At 44.7% G+C, this 17,559-nt stretch overlaps 1 protein-coding gene and 1 long non-coding RNA gene across 4 annotated transcripts; one reads left to right on the top strand and one right to left on the bottom strand.

The window, feature by feature from the left end:
- The first annotated feature begins 3,316 nt into the window (after positions 1-3,316).
- Positions 3,317-11,208, top strand: LOC106568793 (uncharacterized). 2 transcript variants are annotated; one of them, XR_014380292.1, is made up of 5 exons: positions 3,317-3,359; positions 3,463-3,595; positions 3,855-6,169; positions 6,281-6,367; positions 6,467-11,208. It is a non-coding gene; the product is annotated as an uncharacterized LOC106568793 (long non-coding RNA). The 2 variants fall into 2 exon arrangements; XR_014380293.1 differs by lacking the exon at positions 6,281-6,367.
- LOC106568794 (uncharacterized) lies at positions 11,173-16,467 on the bottom strand. 2 transcript variants are annotated; one of them, XM_014139458.3, is made up of 5 exons: positions 16,317-16,467; positions 13,102-13,564; positions 12,665-12,745; positions 12,432-12,512; positions 11,173-12,310 (listed from the first exon to the last, which is right to left on the bottom strand). In XM_014139458.3, the coding sequence occupies exons 1-5, from the start codon at positions 16,341-16,343 to the stop codon at positions 11,415-11,417; spliced, it is 1,548 nt and encodes a 515-aa protein (XP_013994933.1). In that variant the 5' UTR covers positions 16,344-16,467; the 3' UTR covers positions 11,173-11,414. The 2 variants fall into 2 exon arrangements, with proteins under 2 accessions (XP_013994933.1, XP_013994932.1); XM_014139457.3 differs by having other exon boundaries at positions 13,102-13,567; positions 16,317-16,465.
- Between the last annotated feature and the right edge of the window lie 1,092 nt (positions 16,468-17,559).

The following is a 17,559-nucleotide window of genomic DNA, read 5'->3' on the forward strand; positions in this document are numbered from 1 at the left end:
CACTGGAGTAATATGATCAAATTTTTTGGTTCTAGTCAGGATTCTAGCAGCCGTATTTAGCACTAACTGAAGTTTATTTAGTGCTTTATCCGGGTAGCTGGAAAGTAGAGCATTGCAGTAGTCCAGCCTAGAAGTAACAAAAGCATGGATTAATTTTTCTGCATCATTTTTGGACAGAAAGTTTCTGATTTTTGCAATGTTACGTAGATGGAAAAAAGCTGTCCTTGAAACAGTCTTGATATGTTCTTCAAAAGAGAGATCAGGGTCCAGAGTAACGCCGAGGACCTTCACAGTTTTATTTGAGACGACTGTACAACCATCCAGATTAATTGTCAGATTCAACAGAAGATCTCTTTGTTTCTTGGGACCTAGAACAAGCATCTCTGTTTTGTCTGAGTTTAAAAGTAGAACGTTTGCAGCCATCCACTTCTTTATGTCTGAAACACAGGCTTCTAGCGAGGGCAATTTTGGGGCTTCACCATGTTTCATTGAAATGTACAGCTGTGTGTCGTCCGCAAAGCATCGAGCTAAAGGCTAAAGCTAGCTAGCTATCATACCAAACAGATGTGTGTGTGCTTGCGTGTGTCCGTCTGTACACTGTACAAGGATTGTTAAAGACTATCCAGCCCCAGCATACACAGATTGGCACACCATGTTTTGACCATTACACTGCAATCAGGTGAGTATTAATTAATTATCAACAATTGTCTATATGCTGTAGGTAGCTAGCTATAGGTAGTCCTTTCCCCCACTTAATAATGCCAGAGATGAAAGGAATTAAGATGGATCGTTCAATTGTTCAACCATTCAATTATTCTCAATGGTAATTACTGAGTATAGATGAGTATATCTTTAGATAAATAGGTGGGAATACTGAGTATGCCTGCGTATAGCCACCACTACACCTGCACAACTGGGTGAGATTGAAGCTGGCAGTGTTAACAGTGACACTACACATATAAGCAGGCACAGCACTTCTGCCATTGTCACGTCCTGATCAGTAAAGGGGTATTTTGTTATTGTAGTTTGCTCAGGACGTGGCAGGGGGTGTTTAATTAGAGTGTCTCGGGGTTTGTTGGTCTATGTGCTTATGTAAGAGGGGTGTTTGTTCAGAGTGTTCCGGGGTTTTTGGTCTATGTTCTATGTTAGTGTATTTCTATGTTCAGTCTAGTCTTTCTATTTCTATGTTTAGGGTTTGTTGATTGACCTTCAATTGGAGGCAGCTGTTCCTCGTTGCCTCTGATTGAAGGTCCTATGTATAGGGGTGTTTGTGCTATGGGGGTTGGTGGGTAGTTTTTTCCGATTTTGTGTCTGTGCACCTGACAGGACTGTTTAGTGTTGTTCGTTGTTTTGTATACGTGATTTTTTTCCCCCTTCTTTTGATTTAATAAAGAAGATGAGTATACACGTTCCCGCTGCACATTTGTCTAATCCTTACGACGCCCGTTACAGAACTACCCACCCCCAACGGACCAAGCAGCGGCGTAAGAAGCTGGAGAGGAGCTATCGGGAGTCGTGGACCTGGGAGGAGATCCTAGCCGGAGAGGGACCATGGAGGAAGGCTGGAGAGGACCGGGAGTGTTTTGTTGGAACACGGTTGGCATGAAAGTAGCACACGGGTAGTTTGGCTGGGCCAGGGTTGAGCCCTAAGCCAACTCCCCATGCTTACCATAGGCAGAGCGGTACTGGTCAGGCCCCATGCTATGGGGTGATGCGCACGGCGTCGAGGCCAAGCATCCACAGGCCGCTATGCTCGGTGCCAGCGTCCCGCATTTGCCGGGGGGAAGCGGGCACCCAGCCAGTAAGGGTGGTGCCAGTCCTGCGCTCGAGACCGCCAGTGTGCCTTCACGGCCCAGTGTATCATGTTCCCGCTCCCCGCACTAGCCCTGAGGTGCGTGTCTCCAGTCTGGCGTCTCCAAACCCAGCACCATGCACCAGGCCTCCAGTGCGTCAGCCCAGTCCAGGATGTCCTGTTCCCGCTCCTCGCACTAGCCTTGGGGTGCGTGTCTCCAGTCTGGTACCTCCACTACCAGCCCAACGCACCAGGCCTCCAGTGTGTCAGCCCAGTCCAGCTCGTCCTGCTCCTCGCACTAGCCCTGTGGTGCGTGTCCCTAGTCTGGCACTTCCTAAGCCAGCTCCACGCATCAGGTCTTCAGTGCGCAATCCCCGTCCAGAGCTTCCGGCAACAGTGCCTCGTTCCAGAGTGTCCGGCGACAGTGCCTCGTTCCAGAGTGTCCGGCGACAGTGCCTCGTTCCAGAGTGTCCGGCGACAGTGCCTCGTTCCAGAGTGTCCGGCGACAGTGCCTCGTTCCAGAGTGTCCGGCGACAGTGCCTCGTTCCAGAGTGTCCGGCGACAGTGCCTCGTTCCAGAGTGTCCGGCGACAGTGCCTCATTCCAGAGTGTCCGGCGACAGTGCCTCATTCCAGAGTGTCCGGCGACAGTGCCCCGTAGAGAGACGGCCCACAGTTTGGAGCCGAGAGAGACGGCCCACAGTCCGGAATCGGCGCAGCCAGAGTTGCCCTACAGTCCGGAATCGGCGCAGCCAGAGTTGCCCTACAGTCCGGAATCGGCGCAGCCAGAGTTGCCCTACAGTCCGGAATCGGCGCAGCCAGAGTTGCCGTACAGTCCGGAATCGGCGCAGCCAGAGTTGCCCTACAGTCCGGAATCGGCGCAGCCAGAGTCACCCTTCAGCCCGAGGTCTCCAGCGACGCGCATCAGCCCGAGGTCTCCAGCGACGCGCATCAGCCCGAGGTCTCCAGCGATGCGCCATAGCCCAGAGACTTCGGGAGGGGTAAAGTTTAATGAGTATTTAGCGGGGGTAGACAGGGTAGGTTGGGGAGTAAGGCCGGAGCCTGAGCCACCTCCGTAGTAGGGGGTTGGGGGAGGGGGGTGTAGCACAAGAACCGTCGGTGACGGTGGCCACCCTCCCTCCCTTCCCTCCCTTTAGTTTGGGATTATTTAAAAAAAAATGTTTTGTGTGTTTTGTTTAAGGTGCATCCGGGGTCTGCACCTTTGGGGGGGGGGGGGGGGGGGGGGTACTGTCACGTCCTGATCAGTAAAGGGGTATTTTATTATTGTAGTTTGGAACCCTGACCTGTTTAATAAAGAAGATGAGTATACACGTTCCCGCTGCGCCTTGGTCTAATCCTTACGACGCCCGTTACAGCCATTCCCTGCCTTGCATGGTATGACTTTGTATATACTAGAGATCTCAAACTACACTCTGGACCTTGAAGCCAGTTCCACTGCCTTTTTTAATTTTGCCCTCTAATGAGTAACTGATTTATAACTGGGAATCCAGGAGGGTACAATTAATTATCAGGTAGAACAGAAAAGCAACAAGCCCCGGACCTCGTATGGTAAGAGTTGAATACCCCTGTACTAGAGTATAATTACATATTTCCCTCTATTTTTCTAGAGAAGGACCCGGACAGTATGCAATGTATTTGACTTTGTGTGTAGAATATTATTTCTCCATAGAGAAGCTGGATGCAGAATTACAGTACCTTACAATCCCTCACATCCTACACATGTTCAGTAGAGAAGAACATCAACAGACATGGAGCTGTTGCAGCAGCTAGACCTCATCCTACAGGTAACACACACACACAGGAATCGATGAGCACACAAGCAAACACATGGTCATAATTTCCAGATAGAAAGGCTTAAAGTCTGCACCGAGAATCTTATGAGATTTATTTGTGTGTGGTGTGAGGTAAGGAGGTGTGTGTACGTAAGGGGGCAGAGTTTTTCCCAATGTGCTTGGTTAGAGGGTATGTATCTGAAGGCTCTGACCTGTGTGTATGTAGTAAGTGAAAAGGCAGACTGTGTTGTACCCTGTGTCCTCTCTGAAGGGGTTAATGTGAAGGCGCTAGCCTGCTGCTTCTGATGCTGCTCCCTCTGAGGAAGAGCATCCCGAAAAACATGACCTTGATCTCCTTTTACCAGGACACTCACATCTCAACCTCCACATACCTGTCAAAAGTTTGGACACACCTACTCATTCAAGGGTTTTTCTTTATTTCAACAATTTTCTACATTGTAGTATAATAGTGAAGACATAACTATGAAATAACACATATGGAATCATGTAGTAATCAAAGTGCTAAACAAATCAAAATATATGTTATATTTGAGATTCTTCCAAGTAGACACCATTTGCCTTGATGACAGGTTTGCACACTCTCAGCATTCTCTCAACCAGCTTCATTAGGTAGTCACCTGGAATGCATTTCAATTAACAGGTGTGCCTTGGTTAAAAGCTAATTTGACTAATTTCTTTCCTTCTTAATGTGTTTGAGACAATCAGTTGTGTTGTTACAAGGTAGGGTTCGTATAGAGAAGATAGCTCTATTTGGTAAAATACCAAGTCCATATTATGGCAAGAACAGCTCAAATAAGCAAAGAGAAACGACAGTCCATTACTTTAAGACATGAAGGTAAGTCAATCTGGAACATTTACAAAACGATGAAAGTTTGTTCAAGTCCAGTCGCAAAAACCATCAAGCCCTATGACGAAACTGGCTCTCATGAGGACCGTCACAGGAAAGGAAGACCGAGTTACCTCTGCTGCAGAGGATAAGTTCATTAGAGTTACCAGCCTCCGAAATTGCAGCCCAAATAAATACTTCACAGAGTTCAAGTAACAGACACATCTCAACATCAACTGTTCAGAGGAGACTGTGTGAATCAGGAATTGCTGCAAAGAAACCACTACTAAAGGACACCAATAAGAAGAAGTGACTTGCTTGGGCCAAGAAACACAAGCAATGGACATGAGAACGGTGGAAATCTGTCACACCCTGATCTGTTTCACCTGTCTTTGTGATTGTCTCCACCCCCCTCCAGCTGTTGCCCATCTTCCCCATTATCCCCTGTGCATTACCGCCTGTATATTTAGACCTCTGTTTGTCTGTTGCCAGTTTGTCTTGTTTGTTCAAGCCTACCAGCGTTTTGTGTCTCAGCTCCTGCCTTTTCCAGTTTGTCTTTTCTCGCCCTCCTGGTTTTGACCCTTGCCTGTCCTGACTCCGAGCCCGCCTGCCTGACCGCCGACCTGTACCTTTGCCCCCCTCTGGATTACCTCTGCCTGACCCTGCCTGCCGTCCGGTACTGTTACTGACCCTGTTGGGATATTAAACTATTGTTAATTTGACGTGTTCTGCATCTGGGTCTAACCTTCATAACTGATAGAAATCTATCCTTTGGTCTGATGAGCCCAAATTGTAGATTTTTGGTTCCAACTGCCGTGTCTTTGTGAGATGCAGAGTAGGTGAACGGATGATCTCCACATGTGTGGTTCCTACTGTGAAGAATGGAGGTGTGAGGGTGCTTTGCTGGTGACACTGTCTGTGATTTATTTATAATTCAAGGCACACTTAACCAGCATAGCTACCACAGCATTCTGCAGAGATACACCATCCCATCTGGTTTGGCCTTAGTGGGACTATCATTTGTTTTTCAACAGGACAATAACCCAGCACACCTCCAGGCTCTGTAAGGTCTATTTGACCAAGAAGGAGAGTGATGGAGTGCTGCATCAGATGACCTGGCCTCCACAATCACCTGACCTCAACCCAATTGAGATGGTTTGGGATGAGTTGGACCGCAGAGTGAAGAAAAAGCAGCCAACAAGAGCTCAGCATATGTGGGAACTCTTTCAAGACTGTTGGAAAAGCATTCCAGGTGAAGCTGGTTGAGAGATTGCCAAGAGTGTGCAAAGCTGTCAAGGCAAAGGGTGGCTAGAGAAGTGGTGGGTGTGAGAAGTGTTTTCACTGTTCTATGAAGTTGATGTGCATTCTCAGTTGTTTGATTTGATCTCGTTCCCAGACACTTCTGCCCACATGCAAAGAGTCTGGTAGGCTAACGCCTCAAACTGTGGTCAGAGGGAGCTGGGGTGCAGATGGCAGACAGCAGGTGTTTGGGGTGGAGAGGACGGTGGACTCAGTGGACGACATCTCAGCCATTTACCTTATGGGTAAATTGACATCACTTATACAATCAATCAAGCAAATTTCAATGGCTTTTTTTCCCCCACCAGCAGATGTCAGTGCTTTTATAGTAACCCGGCCTACACCAGGGGAACACGGGACATACAGAGCACCACTGTTCCTGCCTCTTTCTCCCTGTGTGATGACATATCCTGTTTAGGCACCTGGCCAGCTGAGTGCAGGTAGGCTCTCCCGTCAACATGGGGATCCTGCTGCTCCCGCCCCAAAAACACATGGGTACACACGCACTATTAGGAATGCTAGCCTATTTAAATGTTTGTGTTGTGTGTCAGAGTTAAGACATAATAACATGGTGTTTGAGAAGAGGTGTCTGGTGTGGGAGGAAGACATGGAGATGCACTCCAAGTTTCTGGACAAAGGTGACATATTAGTCTTTCCTTACACCCTACCATTACCCCCCACTCTCCCCTTCCACTTAACACCTATGTTTCCAACATCACGTGATGTGTGTGTTACAGGAAGAGTTGAAGGCGGCGCATGCCTTGTACCTGCAGCAGCACCTGGAGCTCCTTGCCATGATGGCCAACTTCTTGCAGTTCCTTTCCCCACAAACTGAGCAATGTTTTGCCCTTCGACTTCTCCCCCTTCGCCTCCCACTGACCTCCAGGTGGCACATTCAACATCTCTCCTTGTCAACACACTGGCTGCGTCTCAGTAGTCTGTTAGCTTCCTCTCACAGGCACTTTAGTGAGGACAATACTCTTGTCATTATTATGTACAGAGGCCCCCATCAAATATTAATGCTTTAATGGAAGTTTTATATTTTAATTGTGTGATAGTTTTTTACAGTTATTGTTTGACTGAGCTTCACTGAAAACAATTCCAATGAACTCTGTTGATATCGCAAGAGTTGGTTAAGTCTTGTATATTTTCCATGGTTGACTTGTTAAGAACTTTATTCTCAAGTGTGGTAATTTTAGTAACTGCTACTTTGCTTTGAAAGACTAAAGTTACTAATGCTATTGTTTGGATAACTTTACTGCCCTTATTTCCTAGGGAAATTATCATGTATACTCCCAACACTAATTCATTACAAAACGGACAGCTGGCGAAGATGTACAATGATTCATAAATGTACAGAACCTGCTGCATTTACTAACAAGTCAATGTTTTTATTGTAACATATTTAACAAACAAGTTCACGTCAAACAAGTTCACGTCAAGAAAAAATATAATGAGTTCCAACATTTGACACCCTTGAAAAAGGTGAAAAGCTTCAAGTTCCTCTGTGTACATATGAAATGGTACGCCCACACAGTGTAGTGAAGGTGCAACAGCGCCTCTTCAACCTATAGAGGCTGAAGAAATTCGGCTTGGCTGCTAAGACCCTCACAAACTTTTACAGATGCGCCATTGAGAGCATCCTGTCGGGATATGTATCACTGCGTGGTACAGCAACTGCACCATCTGCAACCGCAGGGCTTGCCAGAGGGTGGTGCTGTCTGCCCAATGCATCACTGGGGGCACACTGCCTGCCCTCCAGGACATTTAAAGCACCTGCTGTCACAGGAAAGCCAAGAAGTTCATCAAGGACCTCAGCCACCTGAGCCATGGCCTGTTAACCCCGCTACTATCCAGAAGGGGAGATCAGTACAGGTGCATCAAAGCTGGGACCGAGAGACTGAAAAACAGCTTCTATCTCAAGGCCATCACAGTTAAATAGTCACCACTAGCTGGCCTCTGCCCAGAACAGTACCCTGCCCTGAACTTTAGTCGCTGTAACTAGCTGGCTACCACCCAGTTACTCAACCCTGCACCTTAGAGGTTGCTGCCCCTAAGTACATAGTCAAAGAACACTGGTCACTTTAGTATTGTTTACATACTGTTTGACCCACATGTATATACTGTATTCTAGTTATGTCCTATCCTATTTAACTATTGCTGTACATATACCATTCTATCCTACATATTCTACAGATATACTACATATTGTATCCATAAACTGTCCATAATATCTATACATCCCATCACATACAGTGCCTTCGGAAAGTATTCAGACCCCTTGACTTTTTCCACAATTTATGTTACAGCCTTATTCTAAAATGTATTAAATAAAACAAATTATTCAGCAATCAACACACAAAACCCCATAATGACAAAACAAATACTATATTTACATACAAGTATTCAGCCCCTTTGCTATTAGACTTGAAATCCAGCTCAGGTGCATCCTGTTTCCATTGATTATCGTTTCTCCAACTTGATTGGAGTCCACCTGTGGTAAATTCAATTGATTGGACATGATTTGGAAAGGCACACACCTTTCCAAATATAAGGTCCCATAGTTGACAGTGAATGTCAGAGCAAAAACCAACCCATGAGGTTGAAGGAATTGTCTGTAGAGCGCCAAGACAGGATTATGTTGAGGCACGATCTGGGGAAGGGTACCAAAACCTTTCTGCAACATTGAAGGTCCACAAGAACACAGTAGCCTCCATCATTCTTAATTAAATGGAAGAAGTTTGGAATCACCAACTCTTCCTAGAGCAATAAAGGGAGAATGAGCAAACGGGGGAGAAGGGAATTGGTCAGGGAGATGACTTAGTACCCGATGGTCACTCTGACAGAGCTCTAGAGTTCCTCCTGTCTCAGCCTCCAGTATTTATGCTGCAGTAGTTTATGTGTCGGGGGCTAGGGTCAGTCTGTTATATCTGGAGTATTTCTCCTGTCTTATCTGGTATCCTGTGTGAATTTAAGTATGCTCTCTCTAATTCTCTAATTCTCTCTTTCTTTCTTTCTCTTTCTCGGAGGACCTGAGCCCTAGGACCATGCCTCGGGACTACCTGGCATGATGACTCCTTGTTGTCCCCAGTCCACCTGGCCGTGCTGCTGCTCCAGTTTCAACTGTTCTGCCTGTGGCTATGGAACCCTGACCTGTTCACTGTGATTACTATTATTTGACTATGCTGGTCATTTATGAACATTTGAACATCTTGGCCATGTTCTGTTATCTTCACCCAGCACAGCCAGAAGAGGACTGGCCACCCCTCATAGCCTGGTTCCTTCTAGGTTTCTTCCTAGGTTTTGGCCTTTCTAGGGAGTTTTTCCTAGCCACTGTGCTTCCACACCTGCATTGCTTGCTGTTTGGGGTTTTAGACTGGGTTTCTGTACAGCACTTTGATATATCAGCTGATGTAAGAAGGGCTATATACATAGATTTGATTTGATTTTATGGGAGAACCTTCCAGAAGGACAACCATCTCTGCAGCATTCCACAAATCAGGTCTTTATGGTATCGTGGCCAGAAGGAAGTCACTCCTCAGTAAAAGGCACATAACAGCCCGCTTGGAGTGTGCCAAAAGTCACCTAAAGGCCTTCAGACAATGAGAAACAAGACTCTCTGGTCTGATGAAACCAAGATTTAACTCTTTGGCCTGAATGCGAAACGTCATGTCTGAAGGAAACCTGGCATCATCCCTACGGTGAAGGATGGTGGCAGCATCATGCTGTGGGGATGTTTTTCAGCGGCAGGGACTGGGAGACCAGTCAGGATCGTGGGAAAGATGAACGGAGCAAAGTGCAGAGAGATTCTTGACGAAAACCTGCTCCAGAGCGCTGAGGACCTCAGACTGGGGCGAAGGTTCACCTTCCAACAGCACAACGACCCTAAGCACACAGCCAAGACAGCACCAGAGCGGCTTCGGGACAAGTCTTAATGTCCTTGAGAGACCTGACTATAGCTGTACAGCAATGCCCCCCATCCAACCTGACAGAGCTTGAGAGGATCAGAGAAGAATAAGAGAAACTCCCCAAATACAGGTGTGCCAAGCTTGTACCGTCATACCCAAGAAGACTCAAGGCTGTAATCGCTGTCAAAAGTGCTTCTGCAAAGTACTGAGTAAAGGGTCTGAATACTTATGTAAATGTGATATTTCATTTTTTATTTTAAATTCGTTTTTAAGAATTTTTGTTTTAATTTCTAAAAACCTGTTTTTGCTTTGCCATTATGTGATATTGTGTGCAGATTGATGAGGAAAAAAACAATTTAATACATTTTTGAATAAGGCTGTAAGTTAACAAAATCTGGAAAAAGTCAAGGGGTCTGAATACTTTCCGAATGCACTGTACAAAGCCATACCATATAAGGCAAGAAATAGCATAAGTGTTGTGCCAGCCTATATGTGTAGTGTCACTGTCAACACTGCCAGCTTCAATCTCACCCAGTGGTGCAGGTGTATTGGTGGCCATACGCTGGCATACTCAGTATTCCCACCTATTTTTCCTCTACAGATATACTCACCTATACTCAGTAATTACCATTGAGAATAATTGAATGGTTGAACAATTGAACGATCCATCTTAATTCCTTTCATCTCTGCCATTATTAGGTGGAGGGAAAGGACTACCTATAGCTAGCTACCTACAGCATATAGACAATTGTTGATAATTAATTAATTAATACTCACCTCATGACAGAGAGAGGGTGATGCTCAAAACTTGGTATGTCAAGCCTTGTTAGCTGGGGCTGGATTGTCTTGAACGAGTCGTGTACAGTCTACAGACACACACACACAATTGTTTGGTATGATAGCTCACTAGCTTTAGCCTTTAGCTCGATGCTTTGTGGCTTTAAATATAATCTCCCTGTTGTCTGTCAGTAAAGCCACCAAGCATTGAAGGAAGTCAGCTAGCTAGCTAACATTACTTGTTGGTGGCCCTTATTTATAACTAACCTGGCGACAGCTAGCTAGCTGGAGTGATGGTCAGGTAACGTCAGATAGTCACACAGCTTTTACTTTGAAAACAGCTAGCACAAGTATCCTGTTGCAGCTCCTCCTCTACACCCATACCGTCTCTGTTCATTAATTAAATCTTGTGGACGACATAAAATGTATTCATACAGTCTGATTTTTTTTTTTACAATAGCTCTAATGTTGAATCCCAAAAATATAGCTCTTATTATCAGACCGCTAATATTGTAAACATGTGAGTAGCGACATGAAGTTGGATTTTTGTATCAAAAAGCAGATAAGTTATAACTAGCTAACTGAGATTTTGTACTCGTATATGGAGCTTATGTGTGAATGTGGTCACAAAGGTCACAAACCTCCAGGAATAAAATGTCCTAAATCTGCACTATGCAAGAATAAGTGATTTTGCTAAACAATACAATCATGAGCACACTCTCACTCATTAAGATAAACAAATCAGTCAAACAAATAGGTTGTTTTGTAGGAAAATTTATTCATTAATGTTATAGAAAACTACCCAGAGCTAACAGGCCATTGGAAATGGCTTTTGATTTAGAGAAGGTGCTCTGTTGGTGTTAACTTCGAGAACTTTGTTAATGTATGTGTGCGTGGATTGTGTGTCTTCAAATGATGTGTGTAACCTGTGTGTGTAACCTGTGTCTGTGTAAGTGACTCTCACTGACTAAGGCGATGGGGTGTTGGATGGCCCCTCTATCTACCCCCAACTATAGTTCCCCTCATCACCACCTGGTGCGCCTGCTGGAGGAAAGTCTCGGAACAAGGGCAAGTCGCAGGAGTCGGGGTAGAGCAGGAAGCCAGAAAAGGTGCTTTTGCTCTCGTAGTCAGCATACATGCCATTGGTGATGTTATCCTTCACCTGCAGCCACACCCGGTCGCCCATGACCAGGTGGAGCACCACCTGGTTGCTAGCGGTGCCCAGTTGGGCTGGCTCCGTGGTCTTCACGATAGGGTTGAAATTATGGAACAGACCCACCTTCAGCACCTTGCTGAACACCATCAGGTGGTAGCTGAAGACATAGGTGCCGTTCACTGGTGCCCTGTAGATGCCCATGATGGGGTCGAAATGAAACTGCTGGTTTGTGATGACTTGGGTGAACGGCACTGGCTTATCCGGTGGCGGGTACATTGTGCCGAGCGCGGCGGTGAATGAGGACTGGATGGCTGGAGAGCATGGCCCGGGAATGCCCATCATACCAAGGTCACCTTGGTCTCCCTTTTTACCGTTGAGACCCATGGCACCCTTTGGGCCCAACTCACCCCGCTCTCCCTTGGGCCCAGGGATCCCTTGTTGACCGTCTGCCCCGTCTGCTCCATCTGTGCAGTTGCACTCGCCCTTCGCCCCCAGTTCACCTTTCTCACCATTCGTCCCGGGGACCCCAGGGGAACCCATGTCCCCTGTTTCGCCCTTGCTCCCTGTAGTCCCTGGAGGGCCTGCTACTCCAGGGAGACCCCTGGCTCCAGCCGGTCCGGGTATCCCTGGTTGTCCTGCACGGCCCTGAACACTTTCACAGGACGCAGGACAGGTCCCTACCTCTCCCTGGGGCCCCATCTCTCCCTGTGCACCCTCCAGACCCTGGTCCCCTTTGTCCCCTGAAACACACAAAAATGCACACCACACACACACACACACACACACATAGATGAGATCTAAAGTTCCAAAGTTGGATGATGGAGAGATGAGTTTATGTTCTGCATCTGTTGTTTGACTGACCTTTGAAGCCGCGGGCCCCCTTGGTGCCGGTGAAACCCACTAGCCCACGTTCGCCCTTCTCATTTTCATCACCCTTCTGACCTGTAACAAAGAGGTAGAAAGTAAGAGAAAGAGAGAACAAAGTTTCAAATCATTTTCTGCAAGCTTGTATTATCGTCATTGCTCAGACATGGAACAGTCCACAGCTTTTTTGCTTTTTTTGAGTCTTAAAAGAATTGACAAGTATCACTTACCCTTCAGTCCTTGGCGGCCCACGAACCCAGGCCGACCTCTGAACCCTGTGAGTCCTCTTCTCCCAGGACTTCCTGGAATACCTTTGTGGGTTAAGAACAATGACGTAAACAATATGTAGCTAGCTAATATACTGTATTTAATATATTATATCTATGCTTGAGAGTGGCAGAGAGAGAACAAAGAATGAGGCAAAGACTGTGGATGCAGCTAGTTATATAATTTGTTTAGTAAGTTTAGATGGTGTGTAGACCTAAAATACTGTCAGAGCAAAAGAGAAGGTCCACACTTCTAATTAGGGTGAAAAAACAACATGTTTTTGATCCATTTCAGATAAACCATTTTAAGAGTGTTCATCTCTTTTTCTACTTCTAATGGAACTACCTGGTAAAATAAAGGTGAAATAAAAATTTAAACTATTCTATGCCTTTCTACATACCTGGCAGGCCCCTGTCTCCTCTGTCTCCTTTGGGTCCCACGCTGGCCTTGCAGCGGGAGCAGACACAGAACCAGGGCACCTGGTCCATGGGGGGCGGTACTGGCACCTCCAGTAGTGTCTGGCAGTACGACATGTACGGCTCCGACCCGGCCTCAACTACCAGCAGTTCCCCAGTTTGCCAGTTCCCAGTCATGTTCATGTGAGTGCTTGGTGGCATGGGGAAGCCAGGATTGGGGTAGTCGGAGGGGGGCATTGGACCGTTGCGGGCATTCATGTTCTGGTTGTTGGTGGGCATAGGGTAGTCAGATCGTATTGGGTACATGTGGAGGTCCGTAGGGGGGATGGGGCTGTCGTCGGAGCCTGTCGGAGCCTGAGGGGGCATCTCGTTGTATCCCCCTGTGGGTGAAGTATGCATCGCAGAGGAGATGGTGGTGCATAGGAGCAGTCCCAGCAGACTGCTAGTCTTCTAGACAGAGAGAGAGAGAGAGAGAGAGACAGAAAAAGAGACAGACATACACAAACAGATCCAGAGAGACAAAAAGAGAGAGACAGATAGAGAACAAGATAGAGTGAGAGATATGTTCAGTTGTTTTCATGATTTCTGCATAATATGATAATCATTCAAGAGAACTACTTAATCAATTTAATTTCTTCAGACAATGACCCAAAATGTATTTTTGCTGCAAAATGGGAAGAAAAATACAGTGGTATCCCATCGGGCACAAACTGGTTAAATCAACATTGTTTCAACGTAATTTGTGACATGGCATCTACGTCGAAAATACATTGGATTTGAAAAAAGTCCTTAACGTAAACAGTTTTTTTGAGGGTGAAACTTCAACTACCAATGTTCAACATAGACAAACCTTGTATAAAATATGTTGAACTTGTACCTTTGAAACAATGTCAGATCTTCAACGTTATATCCGTTATCAGAAAAAAAACAATAGGCTGGGCAGCACCTCCTACTGGAAAGCTGATCTATCTTGAGCTATCCATTTGGTCTCCCATCCAGGATTTTAACCAATCCCAGCTTTGATATTTGTCACTGACTACTACAAATGTTGCATCATGAGAATGAATACTGAGAGATCTCAAAATAGTTAAAGAATAGGACTAAATCAAATTAAACTTTATTTTAAAGTGCATTTAAAGTTTGATTTGATTTTGTCCTGTATTCTTGAACTTCTTTAAGATCTTCTTGAAGATTCTTGAAGATTTTTGATTGAGCTGGAGACATCGTCATGACTCTCGCTCCTGGGTGAGGATCAAAGATACCCCCCCTCCCACCAGAGAGAAAGGGGGGGAAGTTGGGCCGGTTTTATGACTTAACGCCTGTCGTTAACTTTCTCTATTTGGCTTTTCAGTATTGAGAATGGAATGTCTGAGTGTTACAGAAGAGAGACTCTGCTAAAAACCTTATCAATTGATTGGACATTGGAACATTAGTTTTGGAATTCAAATGTTTGGAATGGTCGGTGGGGATCCAAACAATAATCATGTCATATCATTAAGTATTTTGTGATATCATTTAGGGTGAGAATTGTTTTTCGGGCAAAACTTGTGCCAGTCAGTAGCCACGCCCACATATCAATTATTAATTTGTAGACAAACTGGATATTGAATTGTGTTTGGTTGTCAATGCAGCCAAATATCAACATTTGAAGGAGATGTATCTTCTACTTGGAAATGTCCATCTGTGCCACAGACTTAGTCTGGCTTTAATTCCAGTTTGTCTACAAATTCATAATTTATATGTTGGATTCATGTCTCTTTCTCAGCGAAAAATCTAATTCAGTACTCTTCTTTCATTTAGATTTTTGGTTGAGATGGAGACATGTATCCAACATATTAATTATTAATTTGTAGACAAACTGGAATTAAAACCAGACTACGTCAGGGGCACAAAAGATACATCGCCTTCAAATGTTGATATTAGGTTGTGTTGACAACAATTCAAAATCACTTTTGCAATATAGTAAATAGCGTTAAGACTATCTTACAAACTAATGTGCCAGTATTTATTCAACCTTAAAATGAGTAACACACCCATGGCCACATTTTAAGATTACTATAAATGTCTTCTTATGTAATCATAGAATGCGTGCATGTTCAGCATAGCATGCATTGGTCGCAGGTCTGTGGAAATCTTCACAATTGCTATAATAATCTATGCAGAATCTTGAACAGCATTGATGTAATCTCAACTGCAATCCAGGTCATTTGGTTGTGCTATTAAATGAAGCATGGTGATAACACATTAAGTTGTTGTAAATCTATCTGACATTGTATTCCCATTTTAACTTTGTTGTTTTAAATGGTTGAAACCGCAATGACAACACATTTCGATGACAAATCAGACATGGTTTTTCCATAGAAATTTGGTTGTGCTTTATGATGGTTGAAAGCATAGTGGTAAAACAGAATTCAACAAACTTCTGGCTGTCTTTTGTGTGAATAAAGCTTGAAATCTCATCGATCAACATCTCAACCAAATATTACCCAAATTTCCATGCTGAGATTATGTGGTGTGCCCAGTGGGATGTTTTCAGTTAACCTATACCATACTTAATTTTGTTTATCGCAAAGTTATAATAGTGATTAGTGACTAATGTACTTATTTCCTGAGAATTATCCACCAATCCCTTACCAATCACTGCACACTCACGTCTAACCAATTTATTAAAGTTCACCATGAAGACTATCATCTTCTACAGATAATGCAATAAAACAAATTTGCTTCTTACTATAGGACCATGCAATCCCTACCAACCAATAACACATCAATCACCAAAACACTTATCAACACAGCAATTGTACTACTCATCCATAAAACGGATCACTCATTCACGACTCACCATTGGTCAATACTCATACAAGAACAGCCCAAACGATCAACGGTCCTAACCAACAGCCTTGACTCACTGGTAATAGTCTTTTGAAGTTTTCCATTTTTCAAAAGCCTGTTACCAGTGAGTGCTCCGTGCGGGTTTTCAACCACCACAGATATCCTATTCACACTACCTTGCCGTTTCAAACCAAACTGTGCTGACTCTTTCATTTTTACATGGTCCTTTTCAGCAAAGTTCCAGCAACTATGGTGGATGTATACAACTAGGCCAACTCAGTACAGCTTGGTTTGGCTCAGCTCAGTTCTGCTCAGTAGTGTGAAAAGCCCCAAAGAACCCACTCACAATTTAAAGAGTTGCACTCACCATTCCTTTGGAGTCTTGTGTCATCATGTGCAGGATGAGAGATGTTGGTGGAATGATGAGCAGGACAGAAGCATTGATCAATATATAGGCCTTGCCCAAAACAACACTTCTTTCAATCCACCTCGCACCCTCTAGACCTGCAGACAAAGGTTAGGAGGGAGGAATGGAGGGCGGGAGTAGGAAGAGATACTTCATTGTGCTGTGGACAGAGTAACTAGGGCTTCTACCTGTAAGACGAACTCATTAGCGATCAACAGCATGGTCCACAGAATTCTAATCAAAATAATAGATGGGTAAAAAAGTGAGAGGCGTCACCCGTGTTGCTACAGTATATTCCACCCTATTCCTTGTCCCATGACTCCCTCCACCTTGCTATCTCTACCCTTTTCCTCTCACCTCTCACTTCTTTCCCTTAATGTCACTTTTCAGTCTTCCTCTCTCTCTTCTCTCTCTCCTTTTCTATCACCTCTACTTTCTTCCCCCTTTTCACTCTCTCCATCTCCCTTTCAATCTCATTCTCTGCCTCTCTCTCTCCCCTCTACGAGGTTTCAAAGAAGGTGTTGATGGAGAGATAAGGAGCTCAGACAGAAAGCAGATCTATTTCAGACAGCTGGGTTTGTTGTAACCAGCACTCCAGAGACACAAGGGGCTCCACTGGCCTACTTCAGCTCATGTCTGTTTCTGGACTGGACTGCTGTAGGCCCCTAACAGGAAATGTCAGGACCCCCCAATATAGACCTGGGCCCATATTCATAAAGCATCTCAGAGTAGAATAACTAATCTAGGATCTGTTTAGCCTTTTAGATCATAATGAATCAGATTGGATGGACAGGGGGTGACCCTATCCGAGATCAGCACTCATACTTTGAGATGCTTTATGAATACAGGCTCTGATAAATCACATTGGAGCGATTGCAGTGTGTGGAGTCTCTTGTATAATATTTATTTAATATCCAGGACTTGCTCAAAGACATTGGTATGTCTGTAATATTTTCAAATATCCCCCAATATAATAAAATATTGTATTGACACACTTTGCGTTTTATTGAGGAAATATATGTTGAAGTCTTGTTTAAAGTAAGGGAAGGGTGACATGGTCTTGTCTTTGGGTTTTTCAGAGAAAAGGAAACTTTTGTAGAAATATGACCCAAAGGCAAATTAATTAAGGGCAATAGTTCAGAGAATTTGTGTGACAATTATTTATAAAATGTCTATATGGATTAATAATGTTATGTTCATCAGT

The sequence above is a fragment of the Salmo salar genome, chromosome 14 (assembly GCF_965601325.2).
Source record: "Salmo salar chromosome 14, fSalSal1, whole genome shotgun sequence".
NCBI classification, from domain to species: Eukaryota; Metazoa; Chordata; class Actinopteri; order Salmoniformes; family Salmonidae; genus Salmo; species Salmo salar.

Excerpts from the sequence above, each read along its gene's own strand:
- LOC106568794 (XM_014139457.3), bottom strand. The coding sequence starts at position 16,343 with ATGATGACACAAGACTCCAAAGGAATG. Across the intron at positions 13,568-16,316 it reads CACAAGACTCCAAAGGAATG|AAGACTAGCAGTCTGCTGGG; the intron begins GTGAGTGCAACT and ends CTCTCTGTCTAG. Across the intron at positions 12,513-12,664 it reads GGGCCGCCAAGGACTGAAGG|GTCAGAAGGGTGATGAAAAT; the intron begins GTAAGTGATACT and ends TCTTTGTTACAG.